The following is a 21466-nucleotide window of genomic DNA, read 5'->3' on the forward strand; positions in this document are numbered from 1 at the left end:
AGAAATTGTCATTGCAGGAAGAAAGAGGCTGGAAATGGCAGTCTTTAAGAACAAGACAGACTGTAACAGCGAACACAACTCGGGCTAGTTTCCTCTTGCGTCTGCCGAGATAATCGCGCGTTCGTCGAGCGCATAGGAGACGGCAAGCGGGATGGCGTCTCGCGTGAATCGCATCTCGTCTGCTGCGCGTGCGTCCCTGCACAGCCTAGCAACGCGGCGGCGCCTTTGTGGTTACCAATTTTAATGCATGGACGCTGTCGGGAGCTTTTCCTCCAGAGTTCTTTATATTAACTCTGTGCTGTCAAACTCAGGCACTCGAGAGGAGGACGTGGCAGGTAAGTTTGATGGCACCTGGCCGTGGCACGGCAGAGAGCGACAGCGGCACAGAGACTTACATCCCACCATACATTTACGGCTACTTACACCAGTCTTTCGTATTATATTCTTAGTTTCTGAGAATTACTGTGTGTTATTGTCATGGAAAGGTATCACTTAATACCATTCTAATGGTTATACGAAAGCTACTAGTCATCCTAACCAACCGTTTCTTTCTAGAAGTGGTTACAAGATACCCATATACGCGAAATCCGTCCTTATTCGGCTATGAAGGACTTGATTTCAAAAGCATTCTTGTACCTGTTGCAGTGATCAGTTCGTGTATCCTTCAAGGAACCAGAAAGGAATAAATGTTAGTAAACACAATCGACGAATTCAAGTAGCTAAGACGCGGTAAGAGTTGTAGTTGCATGAATGTGTCGTTAGTGAGCGTAAAATGATCAGTGAATTCTTTATGAAACCTAAGTAGACAATGGCGGCTGTTAACTACAGTAGAATGGAAACGTACTGGGCTTCTCCGTGGGCACACGAGAAGCTTGATAACCGCAATGGCAAAGTACAGAGGCCTGACAGGCACCGCGAAATGAGGAGCAACCCTTTGTTCAATGTTGATATCACATTTGCACATTAAGGCCTAAAGCGGCTTTTGAAGTTCATATTCCGCAGACCATTCTAAACTCGGCCACATAGAAGATGGGAATATGATGGTAGACGTGGCACGCTTCGGGAGGCATCCATTTTTTTACCGCACCCTGCGAATTTCTCGGCACTTTCCTTCGCTCCTTACGAAAAGAAAAATCAGAGCTTATTGAGGAAGAGAGAAAGACAGCTTTTTTATTTACAGTAGAGCAGTACTTGTGTGAGTGAAATGCTGATGATGTTGATGGCGAGAATATGGTAAAAAATCTACAGCTGATAACTGACTGAGTGACCGTTTCCGCGAAAGAAACTGGTGCGATCGGCGGTGTCATTGCTTCTCTGCGCTTCCAACGCTCTGTAGGCATCATTGACACACGGGATGTCAGCAGGCTTTCCCGAGGAGATACCGTTCGTCGCCACCTCAGTCGGGGAGGCGGCAGCTGGCTTGGGCTCGCTACGGCGACGCCGGTCGAACACGAGCTTGTCCAGCTTAGCAGTCGGAGCTTCGCATAATATGAACAAGAGGTAGCTGAGGAGGTAGCTCCACACCAGGGCGGTGAAGACGAGCGAAATCTGAAAGGAAGGATGCGCAGAAAGGACAGGGAAATGAGTGTGAGCGGAACTGCGTTATGAAAGGGTTTTCATTGGGGAAATTGCGCGCGGGAAAGTAGAGAGAGCCTTAGTTAATCCGTACACGTGTTAGCTTTTGCGGAATACCGGATTAACGAAGTGGTGCACGACAGCTGCACTGCTGGTGGCGAGGTTTTGTGAGGAGGAGTTTGCGTGTGTGACCGCAAAGTTAATATTGCATTTACTTACGATATTACGCTTAAATGCCGGTGTAAAGCGTTGATAGGGACGTAACCGCTAACGTCCATTTCTTTTGCGATGTTCTTCCGAGAGGAATACACATGAGAAACACATTTGTCAAAGCCACTGAGCTGAACAAAGCGTCATAAGGTCTCGCTACCAGCTTTGTTACTGCTTTCCACGCCTTCAGTAATCCGTAACCGGGAAGAAGTTTACCAACAAGCTAAAACCTTCTGTTATCGTTATGCGGTACACAGCAAACTTGCTTGTCTGGGGTGCGGAAGCTCGCTGCCCGTTAGAACGCAATGGTGGAAAATTGTGAATTATAAAATTTTGAAAATTATGAAATTATGAATTACGAATGATCAAGGTCGCATATTTTTCACTACAACTGGTTAATTGCTGTCAATATTTTAGCAATTGCCAATTGAATAGACAACGTGTGTAAATGTTTTCTCATGACAATTTCAAAAGTATGCAGCTGGGTAAAGAAGAAGTGCAGTTATCTTTTAATTTTGCCATAGGAAGTCGACTATTGAACACCGGGCTTCACAATTCTGCAAAGCAACACGCGCTACAAAACGAACAAAATTTAAGGAATTATTCGGTCAAAGAAATTACCAGCTGAATATTGCGGTTTTTCCAGTATTTAATATATCTCTCGAGGTAACCCATATGGAAAGCAGGCGATATCTCAAAGTATCTGTTCGAAGCAAACAAACAAAGAACAGTGGTGTAATTGGAATGGGTGCTAATTTCGCTTGATGATGTCCCCTATGTGTGAGTGACAGTTCCGTGCCTAATCAATAAGGATAACATGCTATGCTGATTTAAGATCACAGAAGATTTCAGCCTATTTTCCAGAGCATTTTTTTTCTGCTGCCAAATTTTTCTGAAATGAGATCACTTTCTGGTAAAACCGAATTTTACAAAATAGTCACCGTATCTTTTGTTGTTGTTATTAGATTTTACTAAAAGTCATCGAAAAGCAATCATAAATTTTGCGTGGTAATGCCAGGAAGCAGCTTTCACACATGCATTATCGATGTGAGATGCCTTTCAGTATTCAAGCAACAACAACCAGAGCTGAGTTGACCATAAATATGATCGCTTGGCGCAAACAAGGCAGGACGGAAGGGAACGGGGGGAGCGCCCTTCCGTCCTTCCTCATTTGCACCAAAGCGATCATGTTCATGGCCTACTCAGCAATATAAACCGACTAGCCCAGCAACATGTACTTCTCAAGAACCAGAGTACTGATAGATTTTCTTAATTTTAACTTCAGTGATAAAGATACTGCCTCCTACTAAAAGCCTGCGTATAATTTTGGAAGAGAATTCGCTGTGAAATTACTAAGCAAACATCATTGCTCAATAGCTTGCTCAGGCTGTTGGAGTACTGCTAGATAGCGGTTCTTGTATCCACAGGAAGTGAAGTGACCTACTTCATAAAAGGAAAACTTAGTGATATAAGTTGCTCTGTTCATTTATACACCTACATTTTTATTTATTTCCCACCTCGTTTGGAGTAACAGAACAAGTTTTAACCTGCCTATTCCATAACGTTCCTTCACTCAGCACTAAAGAAAGTGAATCACAGAACCGTCCCGCGACAGAAGTGGTCACTGCACTTCACTGCTGCTCGCCCGAGAGCAATTCTTGAAAAGCGTATTTTCTTTTTCAGTCGAGAAGCGGCGCTGTGCTCAACTGGGCTGAGTGAAGGAACAGCTGAGCTTAGCGTCGAGGATAATATGAGAATACGGGAGTGACACAGCAACACGTTTCTTGTGGCAAAAGAACGCTGTTCGCTCTTAGCTCTCCGTTTGGCGCGCGCATGGTATCGTTTCTGTGGACTGGACAATCGCCCTGTTCAGTTTTTCGACGACAGATGTCTCAGATTAGAAAGCTCTAGAATTCTATACAAAATAACTTTTACTGATGATGCTTCTTTTAATGAATATGAATGGAATAGTCCTTCGATTTGTACTCAATTCAAGAGCTCGCTATTTGAAATTGTCGAATATTCATTTCTGTTCGATTATAAGGGATAAGAACACTTTTTGTAGTCTCGAGGGAGAGAGCTCGATGCAAGCAAGGATCGTTCCTACAGATTCTGCTGCAGGAAAGCCGCGGTCGTTGAGCAGTGACCAGTCCGTGAGCGAACGCACGCGGCAAACTACTTCTCAGTGATTACTAGTCATAATGGCTCGCATGAGGCAGCCTATTTGTCCTCTCGAGTTAAGCAAAAAAATTACTTAATCCTCCTCACCATACTGCCATACCTCTAAAACAATGCGCTGTGCTGTGGTGTCACACTTACATATCTTTAACGAAGACGGCACTGTACGTGCGTATGGTGTCGTGCTTCTACCTGGTAATCATTAGTGACATTGTCGTAAGACACCTGGTAAATTAGGGCACCTGTTTATTTTTACTTAAAAGCCCGTGCAGTTGACCAGAAATGCCGCTGCGAACGTCGTTACATGCGTGTGTTAAAGAATTGCAACGTGCCTCTTTCTGTAGGACGCGCCTTACGCAAATATTGCATATTTCACTTTAATTAGAAACGAGAATATTGGATTCGCTATTTGCAGCCCATTTCTCCCAAATATGCGCCTTCGATTCAATTCACTGTAACATTCCAATACAATTATCAATATTTTACTAATTAGCTTTTTTTTTATAATGGCTTTACGGTAGTTCTACAGTGACCTCAGTTTTTTCTTAACGTTGCAAAAAATTAGCACTTTCACAGCAAGATCACAGTTTATCCCTCGGATCCTCCTATATAACGCTTGGCATATTTAGTTACCTGGGTTGTCCACAAAAACAACCGCCAATTAGTCTTCGTCTGCATCACTCTAGGTGTCCAGATCGCCAACTCCCAATGATTCCCAGAAACCAATCTTGAAGGGCATGCTTTATAACACTGCAAACGCTGGAAGCGGCCAGGTAACGTAATAGACATCATGTTTTGCTTATTACTCGCTACAGGGTGCATACTAAGGCAACTTCGTGCTTTTTTCTTGTTGACAGACCAACCAAGTAGCAGTGCCAAGTGCTATAGTCAACAATCCGGAACCAAATATGAACAAAGAAAGCAGGAGTAAGCTAAAAAAAAAGGTGTCCCTTAAATTTTTCTTCTTTAAAGCAAATGCCACTGATACAGAATTCAAAGCATTACTAGAAACTCTGTGTCTTGCGGCAGAACAGCAATGCATTTCACGGCCTATTTTGAGTCCGTATTTCTGAAAAGTAGTCCAAGATACAGTTTTTGGCATAAGGTTATGCTTTGAATACTGGCTGATTTCAAGTCTGCAATTGCAATATGCCCCGTAGAGTCACTATTGAAAAATATTTCGGGAAATTCTACTACTTCGTTATCGTGTTGGTGATTAGGGCGCGAATCTTGATGTACACTAATGTTATTCAGAAAAAAATTATTTCTGAAATTTATTCTGAAACCGTGCCTTGAACTTTATTGTAGAAATACGTGGTATTTTTATGTAACCTGCATAGTTATGTCATCAGTGCTTTCTCGAAATGAAGAACTATGGTTTCTGACCCGCAATCTCTTTTAATGCATAGGTTTCTTTATATTATATTTTTTTCATGACATTCAGTTGTATGAAATAACGTATTGTCACTTGCCGATAGCGAACACAGACCTAGTTATGTCAAACTAGCGTTTCCTTTTTGTCTGCATGCCTGTCATCCGTACGTCGTATCGACGTGAAAGGAAGTTCAAAGTAAGTGACACTTGTCGCTATATGTAGAAACGCAAACTCACCACGATGAAGTGAAAGAATAAGATTCTCTCTCGAGATATGTGCAACAAAAGTTGGATAAATGGCACATGAATGAGGTAGACGCCGAAGGCCAATCTGCTGAGGGGAACAAACGCATTCCATGCCAGGAACTTGCACAGGAATCCTGTAAGTGCAGAAAAGAAGAAAGTGGCGAAACTGTTAAGGTTCCGCATTGAAGTGGCTGGTGTGATAATTTAAATTCACTTGCTGCACTTTAGATATGTAGCGATTAGCCGAATCTGCGAAAGCATTTGTGTTGTGGTAAACTTGTCCTAGAATACAATTCCTCAATCTTGTTTTTGGGAACCTAAGCGACTCGTAGCCGAGATGTGCAACGTATGGGAGGGTGCATACAACAGAAGCAAGCAAACATATTAGAGTGTCCGAGTAAGAGGAACCCTTTTCGCATACACACACTCGAAATTGTAGAATGTGGAGTCGTGCCAATAAAAGTATACAAAATTATGGTCCCTTAGAGAAAGTGGTGCTCAGCATTACACCGGCGTTCCTCGACAGTCGTTTTCACTTACATTCGATGTCCTTTTACCATGATTATACCGTAAAAATATATGTAGTCCGTGCACCTTTCACGTCACGGTCAATCAGTTAAAAGATTTCGCTACAACAATTCGAACGACGACCACTACAAAAATATATCCGCACAGTCTAGTAGTAATTAGCATATATGTGCTTTCATCAAAGTAGGGCTGAGGACAAGGAGCCGGGGGGGGGGGGGGGGTAGAGGTTATATTGAAAAAATAATATTATGTTGAATACGTTAAAGCATATAGCAGGAGGTCACGAAACAGCCTGATATTTCCTGTATATGAAATAGCAGGCCATACAAGGTTGAATGTAGAGTCTTGAAATGTTAATTCATCATGATGTGCAACTGCCTTTTGTTTTAGCCGGGATTCCGGCAGGAGGAGTTCACATTTTCCAGTTCAACAGACCTTTCTATTTTGCCAATCTAAGTCGGCTTATTTATTCACAACTTAGTTCCCTCTCCTGCACGGATATTAGGAGCGTTGTTTTCAGCATGTTAAAGCCAAGCACAGGAGCTGCCCCACAGGGCCCAGCAACAGGTCTTTTCATGCAGTATCTAGCATCAAATCTCTGAAGGAAAAGTTGCGCATTAAATTTCCAAGTACACGAGCACAACCTGGCCCCAAGAATTTGAACGTCGCTAATGAAAAGTAAGACAGTGGCCTGCCTGCGAGTGCCGCAAAATATTCCCATGAAAACTCCCCATACCGGTTTCTCACAATGAAGAATTCGTAGCTGAAGGAAAAATTGCGGATACCACGCACTGTGCGAATCAATGTAAGTGAAGCTTTGTGTGCTGTTTGCTTCGATTGATGATAATTAGCGGTGATTTCGACGGCGAATGGCTAATTTCTTCAACGGTTAGTCCGACAGGAGAGTGGTGAGCTGATGTTAAACGTCACCTTGCGTGCACCACTGCTGTGTGCATAGTAGGAACACACAGGGAAGGTGTTTGCTGTAGGCGTTGTGCGCGATACTTCATAATTTCTGACAGGGTAGAACATATTCATTGCCTCACATGGCACATCGCATCGTTGTAGACGTATTTAACTCTACTTGAACCCGCCCTGGATGCTCAGTGGCTATGGTGTTGGGCTGCTGAGCACGAGGTCGCGGCATCGAATCACGGCCATGGCAGCCACATTTCGATGGGGGCGAAAACACCCGTGTACATAGATTTAGGTGCACGTTAATGAACCCCAGGTGGTCCACATTTCCGGAGTCCTCCACTACGGCGAGCGTCATAATCAGAAGGTGGTTTTGGCACGTAAAACCCCATAATTAAAAAAAAACTGTAATTGAATTATGGGGCTGTGCTTGCCAAAACCACAATCGGATGATGAGGCACGCCGTAGTGGTTGACTACAGAATAATTTTGACACCATGGTGTTACTTAACATGTCCTTAAATCTACACGAGCGTTTTTTATTTCGCCCCCGTCAAAATACGGCTGCCACGGTTGGGATCAAACCCGCTACATCGAGCAATGCGATAGCCGCAAAACCACCGTGGCGGACACAGAAATGGTGATTTGACGTGTGACCGCTTCCGTAGTATCGACTAGACCCTACGCTGCAGTTTAATGTGGCTCTGCGTCTGCACGCCCTGCGTGGTTGTCCGTTTGAAAAATTTGCATACTGTCTCTTTTTCAGAAATAGCAGAAAACTACCGTGCCTTGAACTTAAGTTTATGCAGTTTGTCCCCAACCATTGTAGTAGCGCTTCCTTGCCTTCTCGCGTCACCTTTTCCCTCCCTCCCACCCATTTATCGCAACTGGGAGCGAACAGTGGCGAGATTGTTATTCGCTCGTTTCGCGACTGCGTCGGTTCTACTCATTTTCTGCCTCATCTTCCCCTCCTCTCAACCATGCTATCTAGCTTCCCTCTGAACTGTTGTACGTTAGTAGAAAAATAGGCGCTGCCGTTTCTGCAATGTTTTTTCGGGGGGTCACGCATGATTACAGCTGTCAAGAGGCTAATTTGGCGACGTCTAGGGAGCTCTAGAGGCCATTGTGCACATTCGACGAGGTGCAAAAGCCCAAAGGAGGTTCTAGTGTCGCTTTTCCTCTCTGCCGCACTCCTGTCATGTATAGACCGATTTTTTCATGGACGCCACCACATTGCTACGCAGTGGCGCCATCTATGAGCAGTCGGCATGCTGGCATGGGCGAGCGCTCCATCTTGCATGATATTATGGCGTTACAGGACAAAAAGGCGATGCCTAAGCACATAGCTTATATATGTGTCATGCTGTTTCACCTACCGCAGTGATCGCTTTTTTAAGCAGTGCCATTAGCTTAATGCAGGAGGCTAGCGTAGACATATAGTGATTCCAAGCCTACTAGACTTGAAATGCGTGAGAACGATGCCGGTGTATCACAAATATTTGATAGCGCCTGCCACTTAGATGTTTCGTGGTTGCCTTTGGTTGGCCGTACACGAGCATGCCCTCTTAAGTTTTATGTTTTAGTCCCTACGCCAAGCGATCAGATAGTGAGCAGAGTTACCATTTCATGCTGGTAAGACACAGACGCCGGTTGGCTTCATAGAATTTAAACCGATTTATACAAAATAGTTCACAATAACACATACACACACCGCGGCTGATAATGCGCGTAACATGTTTGCGCCCCCAAGAGATATTTCCGCGTACTGTAGTTACCGATGCACCGAAACGCTTCCTCGACGACCTTATATGAACGGACATTGCGTAAGTTTCATGAAGTGCGATCTAAAACATCTCGAAATCGTTCCGCAGCACGCGACAGCAATACTTTCAAGCAGCGCCGCGCCGAATCGCACAAGCCAGAGAGGAGGAAAGGCTCGCCGCGCACCCTTTCCTCCTGGTCCGATGAAAATGTCTATGCACACGTTCTGAATTCTTCCTCCCCCCCCCCCCCCCCCCCCCTCAACATGGTGTGCCAGACAGCTGCGGCAGTGGGAAAGTCGAAGGAAGAAAACTTCGCTTTAAGAAATCATTCTAGTTCGGAGATTGAACAGGCCGCCTCATCCTCTACGGGGCAGTCGCTCTACAAACTGAGCGAATAAGCTTGCTAGCAGATGGCAGGGTGAAGGTGAATAAATCGACAGCATGAAATGCAGGGACGTTCAATCAGCAAATAAATTCTGCGGAAATCTACAAGCGGGAGGGACTTTCGAGAACGAGAAGGTAGCCACCACCGCCCAAGAATAGGGCAAAAGGTGCAAAAGAAAAACCAGTATGGGTCCCTCAGATAAAATACTGAGCAATTTCAATATAACTCCTCTTGGAACGAGGGTCTAATTCAACTGCGAAGCTTCATTTCTTGGAAACCTGTATGTGCTTGCTCTGTGTCATTTGTCTACTCTTGGTTAGTGACTACTGTCGATTTCATAAAATATTCTCCATCTCGCGGATTTGCGCAAAACATATTTGCTTATTAAACGCCACAAGTATTATGTTCGTGGATATCAGGCGCGATGTTCTCAATGGTGCTTCCGCACAGAAGAGCGGGAATACTATCCTAAATTTGGCTATGATAAAGGTTACAAGAGGAGGTTTGAAAGGTAATTACGCACCCGCCGTTATGGGTTAGTGGCTATGGCGTTGGGCTACTAAGCACGAGGTCGCAGGTTCGTTTCCCGAGCGCGGCGGCCACATTTCGGTGGCGGCGAATTAGAAAAACACTCGTGTACCGTGCATTTGGTTCCCGTTAATTAAATCACCCCAGTTGGTCAAAATTAATCTGGAGTCCTCACAATCAGATCGTGGTTTTGGCTCGCGAAAACACACAGTTTGAACAAATTTTTTTTCACATTTCGGCAAACTGCAGCGGAGTTGTAATCAGTGGTTGCAGTGAAAAAAAAAAGGGGGAGAAAGTGCTAAGCTGCGATAAATATTCCGGCAGTACTCATTTCAACATGACGCTTAACGGTAACGCGATTAGCACTTAAGCGACACACCTTATTGCTGATGACATGTTTATTTAGAATCTGTAGACATTATGAGACGTCCCTTGCTTCGGCTATATACGACAAGCAATTTGTCCGGTATCGGTCCACTTCGACAATCGCTTGCCGAGCTCGTCCAAGAGCATGACTGCGTGACGGCGACTGTATGACGACGATGAGATGATTGTGAAATGATGACGATGGTATAACTACGGAAGCATGAAAACAATGGGATGACGAGATGTCTATGACAACGATGGGGTAACGACGACTGTGTCACGAAGACTGTGTAATCACGTTGACGTGACGACGATACGAAGACAATCGTATACAGAAGCTGGAACGATGGCGATGGAGCGACTACGATGGCATGAAGACAGTGGTGTGACAACAAATGCATGACGACGACGCAATGGAGACGATGGCTCGGCAACGGCGGCATAATCACACTTAAACGATAACAGCGTGGTTACAATGGAATTACGAAAAAGGAATGATGTCAATGAAACGACGCAGTCGGGTATCGCGACGACAGCATGACGACAATGGCAAGAATTTTTGAAGTGATAACGTTGGTAAGACGACAGCGTGACGACCACGACATGGCGGCAATGGCTATGACGACCAGTGTGTGACGAGAATGGCATGGCGACGAATGGCAGCACAAGAGCAGAATGGCAAGGTTATGACTACGATGGAACGATCACGATGGCATCACGGCCACGGTATGATGGTGAATGCATGACGACAACTGTATGATGATGATGGTATGGCGACGGCATCAGGACAATGGAATGACAATGCGGGTATGACCACGACGCATGCCAATGACTGTAAACGACCACTGTATGCCAAAGATGGTGAGATGACGACAGCATGACGGGAATAGGGTGGGAAAGCTGAAGTGACTAAGAGGGAATGATCAAGACGGTATCGCGAGGACGGTATGAGAGCGAATGCATGTATAGATAGATGCATAGATATAATGCATAGATAGATCCGCATTAAAATCCTGAATTTGGTGTGAATTTTTATTCATGACTAGAACGTGCAACCTTATGTCATATCAAGATGACTTTAGTTAGCGAAGAGACAGCATGCACAGCGAGATGGGTTAAAAATTATCTCGCTGGTCAGTAATAAACAAAACAAATTCGAACCACAAATACTATTTAGGAATGGTGCAAACATCATGCGAAGTTTGATACTCTAAATACAACAACAATTACTATTCTATTCAGATGCTTATCTATCAATTTAGTGAAAGCCGGAAATATAGCAATCTCACCTCCTCGTCCCGTAGCACAGGCCAAGGTCACCCACATTAGAAACATGCTCCACAGGATCCGATCGAAAAATGTGGCAGAAAGCTTTCCGAACTGCGTGGTCGGGTCAGTTTCTTTGTACCACGCAAGCTTCATAAAGATGCAGCACACTCCACTGGCGATAGCGATGCACCAGGCAGCAGCTTGGAATATCTGCAAAGAAAGCTATTCTGTAATCGCTGGTAGGTCTAAAGTGTGAAATTATCTTCCTCTTAGAAGACGACCACTTTTTTTTTGCAAAATACCAGCGAACATCCGGAGCCAGCACTCTATCAAACACTTTCAAACTATAAGTTGTACAGAAGACGTTGCGCCATTTCTGGCGCATGTTAAACATGTCTGTGGTCATGAAATATCATAGGTGGCGCCTAGTGGGCTTTGGAGATGTTCTGACAGCGTCACACATCTCGCAGAACGCGCCAAATGTTGCCCGTTGCCTGCCACGGGACAATAAAAGCAAGCAAGAAAAAAATTGCCTGCACAGTTCAACCGCAATAAATCTCAGGCCAGATATCTCATTACACAGATTTGCCTTCCACGGAAGGTTCATCAACACCGACATGCTATCCGAAGAGCATCGGCTGCGGCCTCCGGAGCTCAGCTCGTAGGAACTTGTTGCTACGGGCTGCACCTGAACCCGATAAGAGTGTTTCGAGTCTAAGTCGTGACGGAAACGCTGAGGAAGATAGCAGTTCCTGGAGCAAGGATTGTACATTAAAGAACCCTCCGTGGTGACTTATTGGTTATGGCACTGCGCTGCTAAGTACGATGACACGGGATCCGATTCCAGCCGCAGTTGCCGCATTTCTATGCGGTCGAATTGCAAAAACGTCCGTGTACCGTTCATTGGTGCAGGTTAAACCACCCAAGGTGGTCCAAATTAATTTGGAGTCCCCCTCTACGTAGCACGGCGGGCCTCACACTCACATCCTGGTTATAACGCGAACGCGTTAAGGGCCCCGTGTCGCAAAAAAACGCAACGTCGGCGTCCCGCGTCGGCGTCCGGCGTCCGGTAAAAAGAATTTCGAACCACGCATACCCGGCCCTCCATGTGGCGCAAGGAAGTTATTGAACTAATTGAATTTCTCAAGCTAATATATGTAGAAAAATCTCAAAGCGACTTACACACAACCTATAGATATGATAGCGTCGGATTGTAATTTGAATGTACGGGACAACACACTTATGTTATGGGAAAACTCAAACAAACCCCTTCTCCAGCGTTTCTACCATCCATAGACCAACCACGGCATCCACCATTTGCGCGCGCCGGTGTGAGAATATCTTGGAGGCCACGGAGCGGCGCGCCCAGTTCCTGCAAGACCTCCAGAAGGTGCTTGCCTCCGCCGCATCGCGGCCCATTCAAGAGGCCGCGTTTCTACGAGAAAGCCCGCCTTCGTGCATCGTGTTCGCAGCCAGAGTTTCCTGGTAAACATTACGGTTACATACGCTGCAGTTGCCGGGAAGCGTGAGAAGCAGTCATGGATCTTTGAATGCTATTGCGTTTCACTCTTAAAAGCGAAGCTTAAGCGTCCTCCAAATTTCTGGCAAGTGAAAAGCCAAAAATTAGTTTTGATTTTAATACATCGATTATCTTCTTTATCTTCCTGTTCTCGCTTGGTCCCATTATTCCTTACTTCCTTTAACAGGCAGTACACAATGCGTACGCCTGATTAACTTCGCTGCTTTTCCATTATTTGAAATCTCGCTCTTGTTTTCTCTTTGCTTTTCGGTGAGACAACTAAGAAATAAAGAGGCGAGACAAAACGCAAGCGTTTCCTTTTGTTTTCTGTATTGCTATTTCTCTCTTTAGGGCTGGCTTCAACGTCCCAGTGGTTTCTGCTTGACAATCTAACAACTCATAGAGGACACAGCAAACTGTTGGCGAAGATGCAAGCTTATCCGAAAATTACTAGACTGAGTAGAAATGCCGTACGCTTCTTCCATAAATTCTGCTGTAGCACATGCGTTCTTCGACATTAATTTTCTCGTGCCTTATTTGTTATCTCTCCTCATTGTCCTCAGTTTGTCGTACCCCACGTCATAAGTTGTGGCGCTCGACTTGCAACATACCGACCCATGTGGGCGGATAAAAACGGATAGCCCTTCGAAATAAGTAATCGGCATGTCTGGCCTAAACGTAGGCCCCAAACAAAGGTAATATTGTCACGTGGTAGTGACTGTGACGAACACAGCAGCAAAACTGTAAATGGCGAAACTAAATCTTTATAGGACGAACTTGTGCCCTCAAAAGCAAGTTACACTTAAAGCACAACGATAGCGGCGAACGCAGTCCCGGACCGTCGAAAATCTGATCAGCGGGTCAAGCGCGTCGGCTTTTAAACATCAGTCGTCGAATGTTCCAGAGTAATCGCGGACCCGAGTGTCTTCCACAAAGTTCTACACTATTCGCGTCGCGCATACATGCAATGAGATTACACAAGGTTCGGTGACAGACACCGCATAGAACGATCGATAGCATTCCAGAAACTTCCGATACATGCAGGCGCGTCCTGCGCTGTGCGATAACATTTGTTAGGCGGTGAAACGTGGTCGCCCGATAAATATGAACAAGTGCACGTGTCAATATTTCATGAGAAAACACTATTTCAAATTCAGCTCCTTCAAGTTAGATATGCAATTCGGATATTGTATTTTCTGGCAATTTTCCGAAGAGCTCAATTAGTAATAATGATCGAGGGAAAGCTGCCTAAACTTGTCAGAATCATTAAATAGAGCGTCATCGTGCGTGTAACGGTAGGTTATAGGTTTTGGGTTGCCGTTCTGGTTTTACGGCTTAGTATATCATTTGTTCGTATTGTTTTTCTCTTTTTTGCTCAAAATGTCCGTTTAAGGTTGACTTTTAGCAGTCGCAAAGGTGAATAAGACGTCCAACAGGTTGTGCCAAACTCAAGTTAACAAAGCCAGTCATGTTTATTCCGCCATTATGAGCCCTGATGCAAAGCTGTGGAGGTGGAAAGCCCCAAAATACTCAACAGAGATCTGCATTGTGTTGGAACATAGAGGCAGAAAGATGCAAACAAACGAAATTTTACAGGCTAACTGGATTTTACTGGATAATGGTGCTTAACAATTTGTGACAAATAATGTGGACGCAACATATCAGCACAAAAGCAAGTCGATCCGGTGGCTTAAATAAATTAAACGAGTGATTAGAATGCCAGTTACAGCTTTCTGCGCACTACATGTCCATGAAATTCTCAATGTTGCAGAGGCAAGACAGAAATACGATTTAAAGAGAGTTTTCGCCAATTATTTTCTTTTTAGATTGTGTACTTACGGGAGACATCTTCTTGCCCTTGAACCAGCTTAAGGAGAGGAACGTGACGGAGCCCATGAAGTAACAAATGGCGTGGTAGAAAGGGTAGAAGTAATAGCGGAAGGTTGTTTCCATGAACACCCTAGAGAAAAAAGGTGACGTGTTAAGAGTGGTTAAATCATGGCTAGCTGGAGAACATCAAACGAGGAACAACACTCGCTCCTGTGTGGAAGGCTTACATTACGTTTGTCAGCGCATGAGCTGCGCGTAACGGGCGTAAGAAAGCTTACGCTGGAACTTCAAGTCAAAATGTCCTCCAGTACTCCTTATCATTTGTCCCATGGCACATAGTTTGGCGCTAAATATGCGGACATGAACATCGCGGCGGACTGTTTCAATGGGCGTTGTCCTTGCCTCTGAACCCATGCTTCCACACAGGCTTTTTTGGAGTGTACTTCTTACGAAATTTTATCTTGACGGGCATGTGCCGATGATCCTGAAGTCGAGCATCTGTTGCATATTCCGTAAAACTCCAATGCGCAACTGCCAGCAAATAAACTTTTCCCACAACGACGCCTACTCACCTCACATGCTGGTAATTTTTGCCAGACATCACACTTGACATTCAAAGATTGCCGTAGTCATAGCTATAATGGTTCTCTCAATGGATTTTTCTTTTTTCGACATTTGGAGGGAAAGTCCTCCGCCACATCTAGTCGCATTATCAGCTTCGCTGGAGTACGCCCAAAGAATAGTACATATTAGTTTTATCGGGAGGCACACTGAAAAGGAAACTAACCAGCGCTAGTCAATGCTTTCGAGCATTATTTTCAAAAACAAGAAGAATGTGAAGGGGGAAGTCGAGTATTCATTTAGCGCGATGTTAGATTTAAATGGATTTAATTTAAAGGGTAACAGCCGCTGCATGCGGCTTTTAGCCTTACGTCCGCTCTCATTCTGTATTCTCTGGAAAGGGACAAATAAAGATATATATATATATATATATATATATATATATATATATATATATATATATATATATATATATATATATATATATATATATTTGTGAGTGGTGACTGGTCTGTGAGTGGTGGCGCTGCCTAACACTCCCAGGGTTCTACTAGGACACATAAATACCCAAGAAAGTGGATGGGGAAACAGCGCCGCGGTAGCTCAATTGGTAGAGCATCGCACGCGAAATGCGAAGGTTGTGGGTTCGGTTCCCACCTGCGGCAAGTTGTTTTTTCATCCACTTCAATTTCCATTAATCTATAATTTCTTCATTTAATTTATTAAGCACAAGTAATTTCCCCTATGTTGTCCTTGGTGTCAGTGTTTGTTGGCTTCTTATGATATGACTATATATATATATATATATATATATATAAACAAACAAGCCTCTAAAGTTCAGGCGATTCTATTACATTTAGTAGCTACCTAATAGCATTATACGAATCCTTGAATTCTACTAGATGTAGAACGTGAACACGCCTATATACTAAATCGTTTTTTATAGGTGCCTAGCTGGTCTGATTTTATATATCTTCGAGTTTACTGGTTTAGGCAGATTTATTTGAATATCCTTAACGAGGCTCAGCAGTATCTTTTATGGAACGTGTGGACTGTGTTTGATATTACAAGACATTCCCTGACAACCTTCTTCCCAGTAAAAGCTAAGCGCGCCTTGTATGAGTTGAGTTGCAGGCAACCAAATCCTGCTCCTGCCATGCACTAGCGGCAGTCGTGACTTATTGTCATTCCTTCTATATCTCGGTGCTATATGGCACCGGATTAACGCCGAACTTCGAGATCGGTCTGATCTCAAAAGCCATGTATCAACGGTCGCGCCACGAGATGGCGAGATCGTCTTATGAGCGAGATTTGCTTTTGCGGGAGGTAGCTCCGAGTAATCACTTGAAATGAAATTTCATTTGAAGTGATTGCTCTTAATTCTTCAATTATTGATTACCTCCATAGGTATATATGGCGTCCTACGGGGGTAATCAGGGTGCCCCAACTATCATGCACCAAGATTTAAATGTATGCAAATACCACTTAGCTGGATAGAACCAATGTAATGTTGTTTGCCGTCGCTTGGCGCTACTTAGATTTTTTAATTGTGCCTAATTACATGATTAATATTAATTAAGCAACTTATCAAATATTGTAATTAGATTAAAGGTGTCATTGAGAAAATTCTAGAGCAACATGAAAAACTCTCGATACAGCTTTCTACTATTCAATACGTGCTACATAAAAGTGTTTTTTCGAACTTAAAAAATATGGGCGTTTACGTGCCAAAACCACGATCTGTTTATAAGGCACGCCGTTTAATTTTGACCTCGTGGGGTTCTTTAACGGGCACCTAAATCTAAGTACACAGGTGTTTTTACATTGACTTGAAAAAAGCACGCGAATACACGCAAGGTGCCTCGAGCGGCCAGTCATGCGGCAATTTTGTGTGTATTCGTGGGCTCACTCTGTCATGGATGACGCATCATGCTGCAATTATTGCCAATGACCTGTCGCAATTACCTAATTAGTGATCCTATTTAGTCCGAAATAATCTTATTGGGCGAAAGTAACGTAATCGTAATTAATGCGAACGAGCATCAAGTAATACGCGAATACACGCAAGGTGCCTCGAGCGGCCAGTCGCGCGGCAGTTTTGTGTGTATTCGTTAGCTTCTTTCACGCTCGAAAAAACACTGTTATGTAACAAGTATTGAGCAACAGAAAGCTGTATCAGGAGTTTTTCATGTTGCTCTGCAATTTCGTCATTTGCACTTTTCATCTACTCATAATATTTGAGAAGTTAATTACTTCATTAATACTAATTATGTAATTTGTCGGAATGCAAAAATTAATCTCAGTATCTCCAAGCGACGGCAAATATTGTTAACTTGGTTCCGTCTAGCTACGTGGCATTTGCATAATTTAAGTCTTGGTGCAAGACCGTCTGTATAAGTCTGTATATGACAGTGCCTTATGACTACCTATGTATACTAAGCATCATGATTATGATCATATATAGTGAGTATTGAAGAGGCAGTAAGAGTACTTAAGGGAAATAAAAACGAATAAGATTAATTACGATTAAATTAATTAAGCCTGGACAAAGCTTCTTAAGACTAATGAAGAGTAAGGAAGCTTAACCAAGACTAAATAATTAATGTTTAATGAAGGGTAATTAGGGTGAATCAATTAAACCTAACCCATATTTATGAAGGGCGTTTAAGAAATATGAAGCCTAATTTTGGTTGATTAACATTAAATTCATTAATACTAATCAGAATTAACCAAATGTACATAAGGTGATTTAAGAGTAATTAAGAATAAATACGATTACACTACTTAAGCCCAATCAAGATTAATAAGGGTAATGAAAGTATTTATTACATTACTTGACGGCAATTCACATGAATTACGAATATATTCATTTAGTCCAATAAGAATAATTCCGACTAATTACGGCCACCAATTAGGTAATTGCGACAGGTCATTGCAATAATTGCAGCACGTTGCGTCATCCCTGACACAGTGAGCAGCTGTCTGCGTAACTCGGCGACGCAGTCAATCATTCGTAACGTGAGTGCAAGATGAGCCACTGGAAATACTGCTTACGCATTATCTGATAAGTTCCGCTAGGGAGTTTCTGCAGTATTCTTTATTTGGCTAACGTTATCTGGGACGCATGGTAGGAAAGTCCAGTGCTCACTACATGGCCGGTACGCACCAAAATTCACCCGCGTACGTGCCTACAATAGTGAAGCCGCTAACACTTTGCTGAGTGCCTTTTTCGCGAGGTATTGTGTACTTACTGGATGGACTCGACAACCACCACCATGAAAGGCGTTTTGTTGTTGCCAGCCACTTGCCACGTGGCAACTGAACATCCAACCAGGGACAGTAGCGCAAACAATGTGACAGCAACTCGTGGCCTCCTGCATAGAAATAGCACATCAGCGACGAAAAAGTATTGAACTGAACAAATTGTGTGAGGTTTTAATTATTGAACTTCATCTGTAGGCAGAGAAATCCGATTGATTTTCACAGCGAAAGTAGTGAAACAGTTTTCCGTTCTGTTTTCGCTACATGGGCGTCATGTCGTCGCACAAACACCAAGGCGTCATACACTTATATTAACACAATAACTGTCTTGCACTTATCAATTTCTTCTCTTCTTCTTCTTCTATTAGCAAAAAAAAAGAACAAGAAAAGAAAATGCTACATCAACCACCACGCTCGATTCGCATTTCGCTTCGCTTAGTAGCACGCTCACAAGAGCTGTCGCCGCTGCGAAGGATTAAAATAAAGAGACTGCTTTTTCGCAAACGTACTGAGGTGCGCAGAGCACCCGGTTACCGCCGACGTAGGCGTGAACAGCAAAGCGCTTCAATACATGTTTTCACAGACCATGTTAAGTACCACCAACCGACCCTCCTCCTTCGCGCTCCTCCCTCGCTCATCCCCTCAGATTGAGGCGTCAAACGCAACATTCATTCCCTAGCCCCTCCCCTGTGCAGCGCGGTTGAGGTGTCCTCTACTGAGAGACAGTTACTGCGCTGCACTTTATCCCACGTTCCACCTCCCTCCTTTAAGAACCTCCGTTAACTTACGTAGTCCCAGCTTCAGTGGTTCTAGGCGGACGCGACGTCACATGCTGCGTAGAAGTGCGAGCGTGCAAAAGCAAAAATTTAGGAACAATTAGCAACAACGAGTAACTGAAAGCCAGGAAGGTGAAATTGCGGTAGTAGAACCGGTACGAGCACCGAATGAGAGAACAGTGGCGCACATCAAAGGTTCGCGCTACTCAGCAAAAGCGGCGGTGGCGCGAGGTGGAGGGGTTTTAGTAAACAGCTGACTGAGTGGCCCTATACCCCCTTATGGGGTAAAGTTAATAAAGGAACTTTGTTATAGTGATCAACTATATCGTACATGAAAAACTGCTGTAAATTTTCGGCAGCAACAAAATCGTTAAAATGTAGCCCGTTTCTTATTTTCCTTTGACGAAAACACTCACGTAACACGAAAGTGCTTCCGTCGCGTTGTTGTTTAACAAAGCCTCACAAGATGTCGCTACTAGCTTTGCTACTGCCGCCCGAGAAGTGGTTCGTGTGAGAAAGGAAGAAAGGCTGGCGCTATCTTCGGCAACCCATGCGGGAGCACGGCTCAGCGCCAACTACTGCCGCCCTCGAGACGTTCATTTATTTCCTTCCTCCATGATTTGAGGGATCGCCAACCGTTTGTGCGCAGGCGCGAGTAAGAAAATGTGGCGTCGTTTAAAAGTACGGAGGATGTTTCTTAGCGCGTGTTGTATGCGTTTGTCCCCTAGGCATGCCGGCATTGTTGAGTAGGGTCGAGTTTGTTTACGCTACGACGCTGGCTGCCTGCGCGGTGAGGCAGTGGGCACGGATGCCCCATTTGGTGATCGATGTGTTTCAAGGTACGTCGGACAGACTTTCTCGCGCCTGCGGCGCTGTTGCTGAGTCAGTCACGCCGTATTAAACCTTGCTTGCCCCTTGCGGCGCTCTACCTTAAAAAAAGAAAAAAATCATCACTGATTTTTCCTGGGGAGCAGTAGGGGCCGTAGTAGAGGCCCGTTTAGACTGGCGCACAGGCATATATGGGACAATTTACTAGCGATTCTATTGAGGAGGACACCACATGTTTGAGGAGCCCCGCGCGCCGCGCCAGCTGCTGTGGTTGATGGATGGATGCTATGAGCGTCCCCTTTGGAACGGGGCGGTGGGTTGTGCAACCAGGCTCGTATTATATTGCAACCGATGTTAAAAAAGAGAAAAAGATAAAAAAATAAACGCACGATGAATTCCCATAACCAAAATTTCTGACCCCCTATTGTGAACTTTGTTTTGTACGTCTCCATTTTTGTCGTTTCCCGACTATTCTTCCACCAATCTTCCAATCGACTCTTACTGATCTCCTGCTGCGGACATGTTTACTTTCCCCCTGCTCTCGCTGAACCCAAGGGCTTCAAGGAGGCCAGTGGTGCCTAAACCGACCTCTGGGCAGATATCTTCACATTCCAATAAAACGTGCTCCAGCGTTTCGCTAGCTTTACCGCAGCAAGCGCATGCTTCTTCTCGCTTTTTATATATCTCGATTTATAGGTGCGTGTTCTAAGGCATCAGGATCTCGCGTCGAAAAGTAATGAGCTTCCTTTCGAGGTATCGTAAATTGTTCCTTTCCTGATTTCATTTTTTCATCTTAAATAGTTACTCACGGCAGGTTTTTTTTTTTTTCCATTGCCGCCACCCATGAGATTATCTCAGACTTTCAGCTTGCCGTTCTTTATTGCCGTGTTGCTAACCATACAGGCCGCATACTTGCTGGTAAGCTTCCTACAGCCCCTAAAACCCCTCAATTTTTTAAAAGTAGCGCCATTCTTAGATCTTTCCGCCACCCCGCTCACCCTGGCGCGTCCTCCTCCACGCCTCCTGGCGCCCCAGCCTCCTCCGCTCCCCCATTGGACAATCTGTGTCACGTGGAAGCTGGTGCCGCGCTTTTGTATATTTTTTTCATTCCAGCGCGGAGCAGGCGCCGCGCTTTTGTATATTTTTTCTTTCCAGCGCGCGCCGACCTCCATTGTTGGGCCTAGGCGACGAAAGTACGGCAGGCGGACTGACGGAGTGCGTTAGCGTAATAGAATGTGCAGGGCCGAGAACTTAATTGCGATGCCATGCTGCTGCGCCTTCGGTTGCCGCAACAGACACAGCGAGGGCAAAAAGCTTTTTGCTTTGCCGTCCGGCGGGCGCAACGCAAAAAGAAG

The 21466-nt window shown here is 44.5% G+C and overlaps 1 protein-coding gene across 1 annotated transcript in view; it reads right to left on the reverse strand.

Annotated features, from left to right (window-relative positions):
• Positions 1 to 1149: 1149 nt before the first annotated feature.
• LOC126547699 (nose resistant to fluoxetine protein 6-like) overlaps positions 1150 to 21466 on the reverse strand; it is a 34774-nt gene continuing 14457 nt past the window's right edge. The window contains exons 6-10 of the mRNA XM_050195652.2: positions 18498 to 18620; positions 14695 to 14815; positions 11357 to 11546; positions 5575 to 5717; positions 1150 to 1548 (exon numbers count right to left, since the gene is read on the reverse strand). Coding sequence (XP_050051609.2) covers positions 1243 to 1548; positions 5575 to 5717; positions 11357 to 11546; positions 14695 to 14815; positions 18498 to 18620 — 883 coding nt within the window. The 3' untranslated portion in view covers positions 1150 to 1242. The remainder of the gene's footprint in view (positions 1549 to 5574; positions 5718 to 11356; positions 11547 to 14694; positions 14816 to 18497; positions 18621 to 21466) is intronic.

Source organism: Dermacentor andersoni, chromosome 1 (assembly GCF_023375885.2).
Source record: "Dermacentor andersoni chromosome 1, qqDerAnde1_hic_scaffold, whole genome shotgun sequence".
NCBI lineage: Eukaryota > Metazoa > Arthropoda > Arachnida > Ixodida > Ixodidae > Dermacentor > Dermacentor andersoni.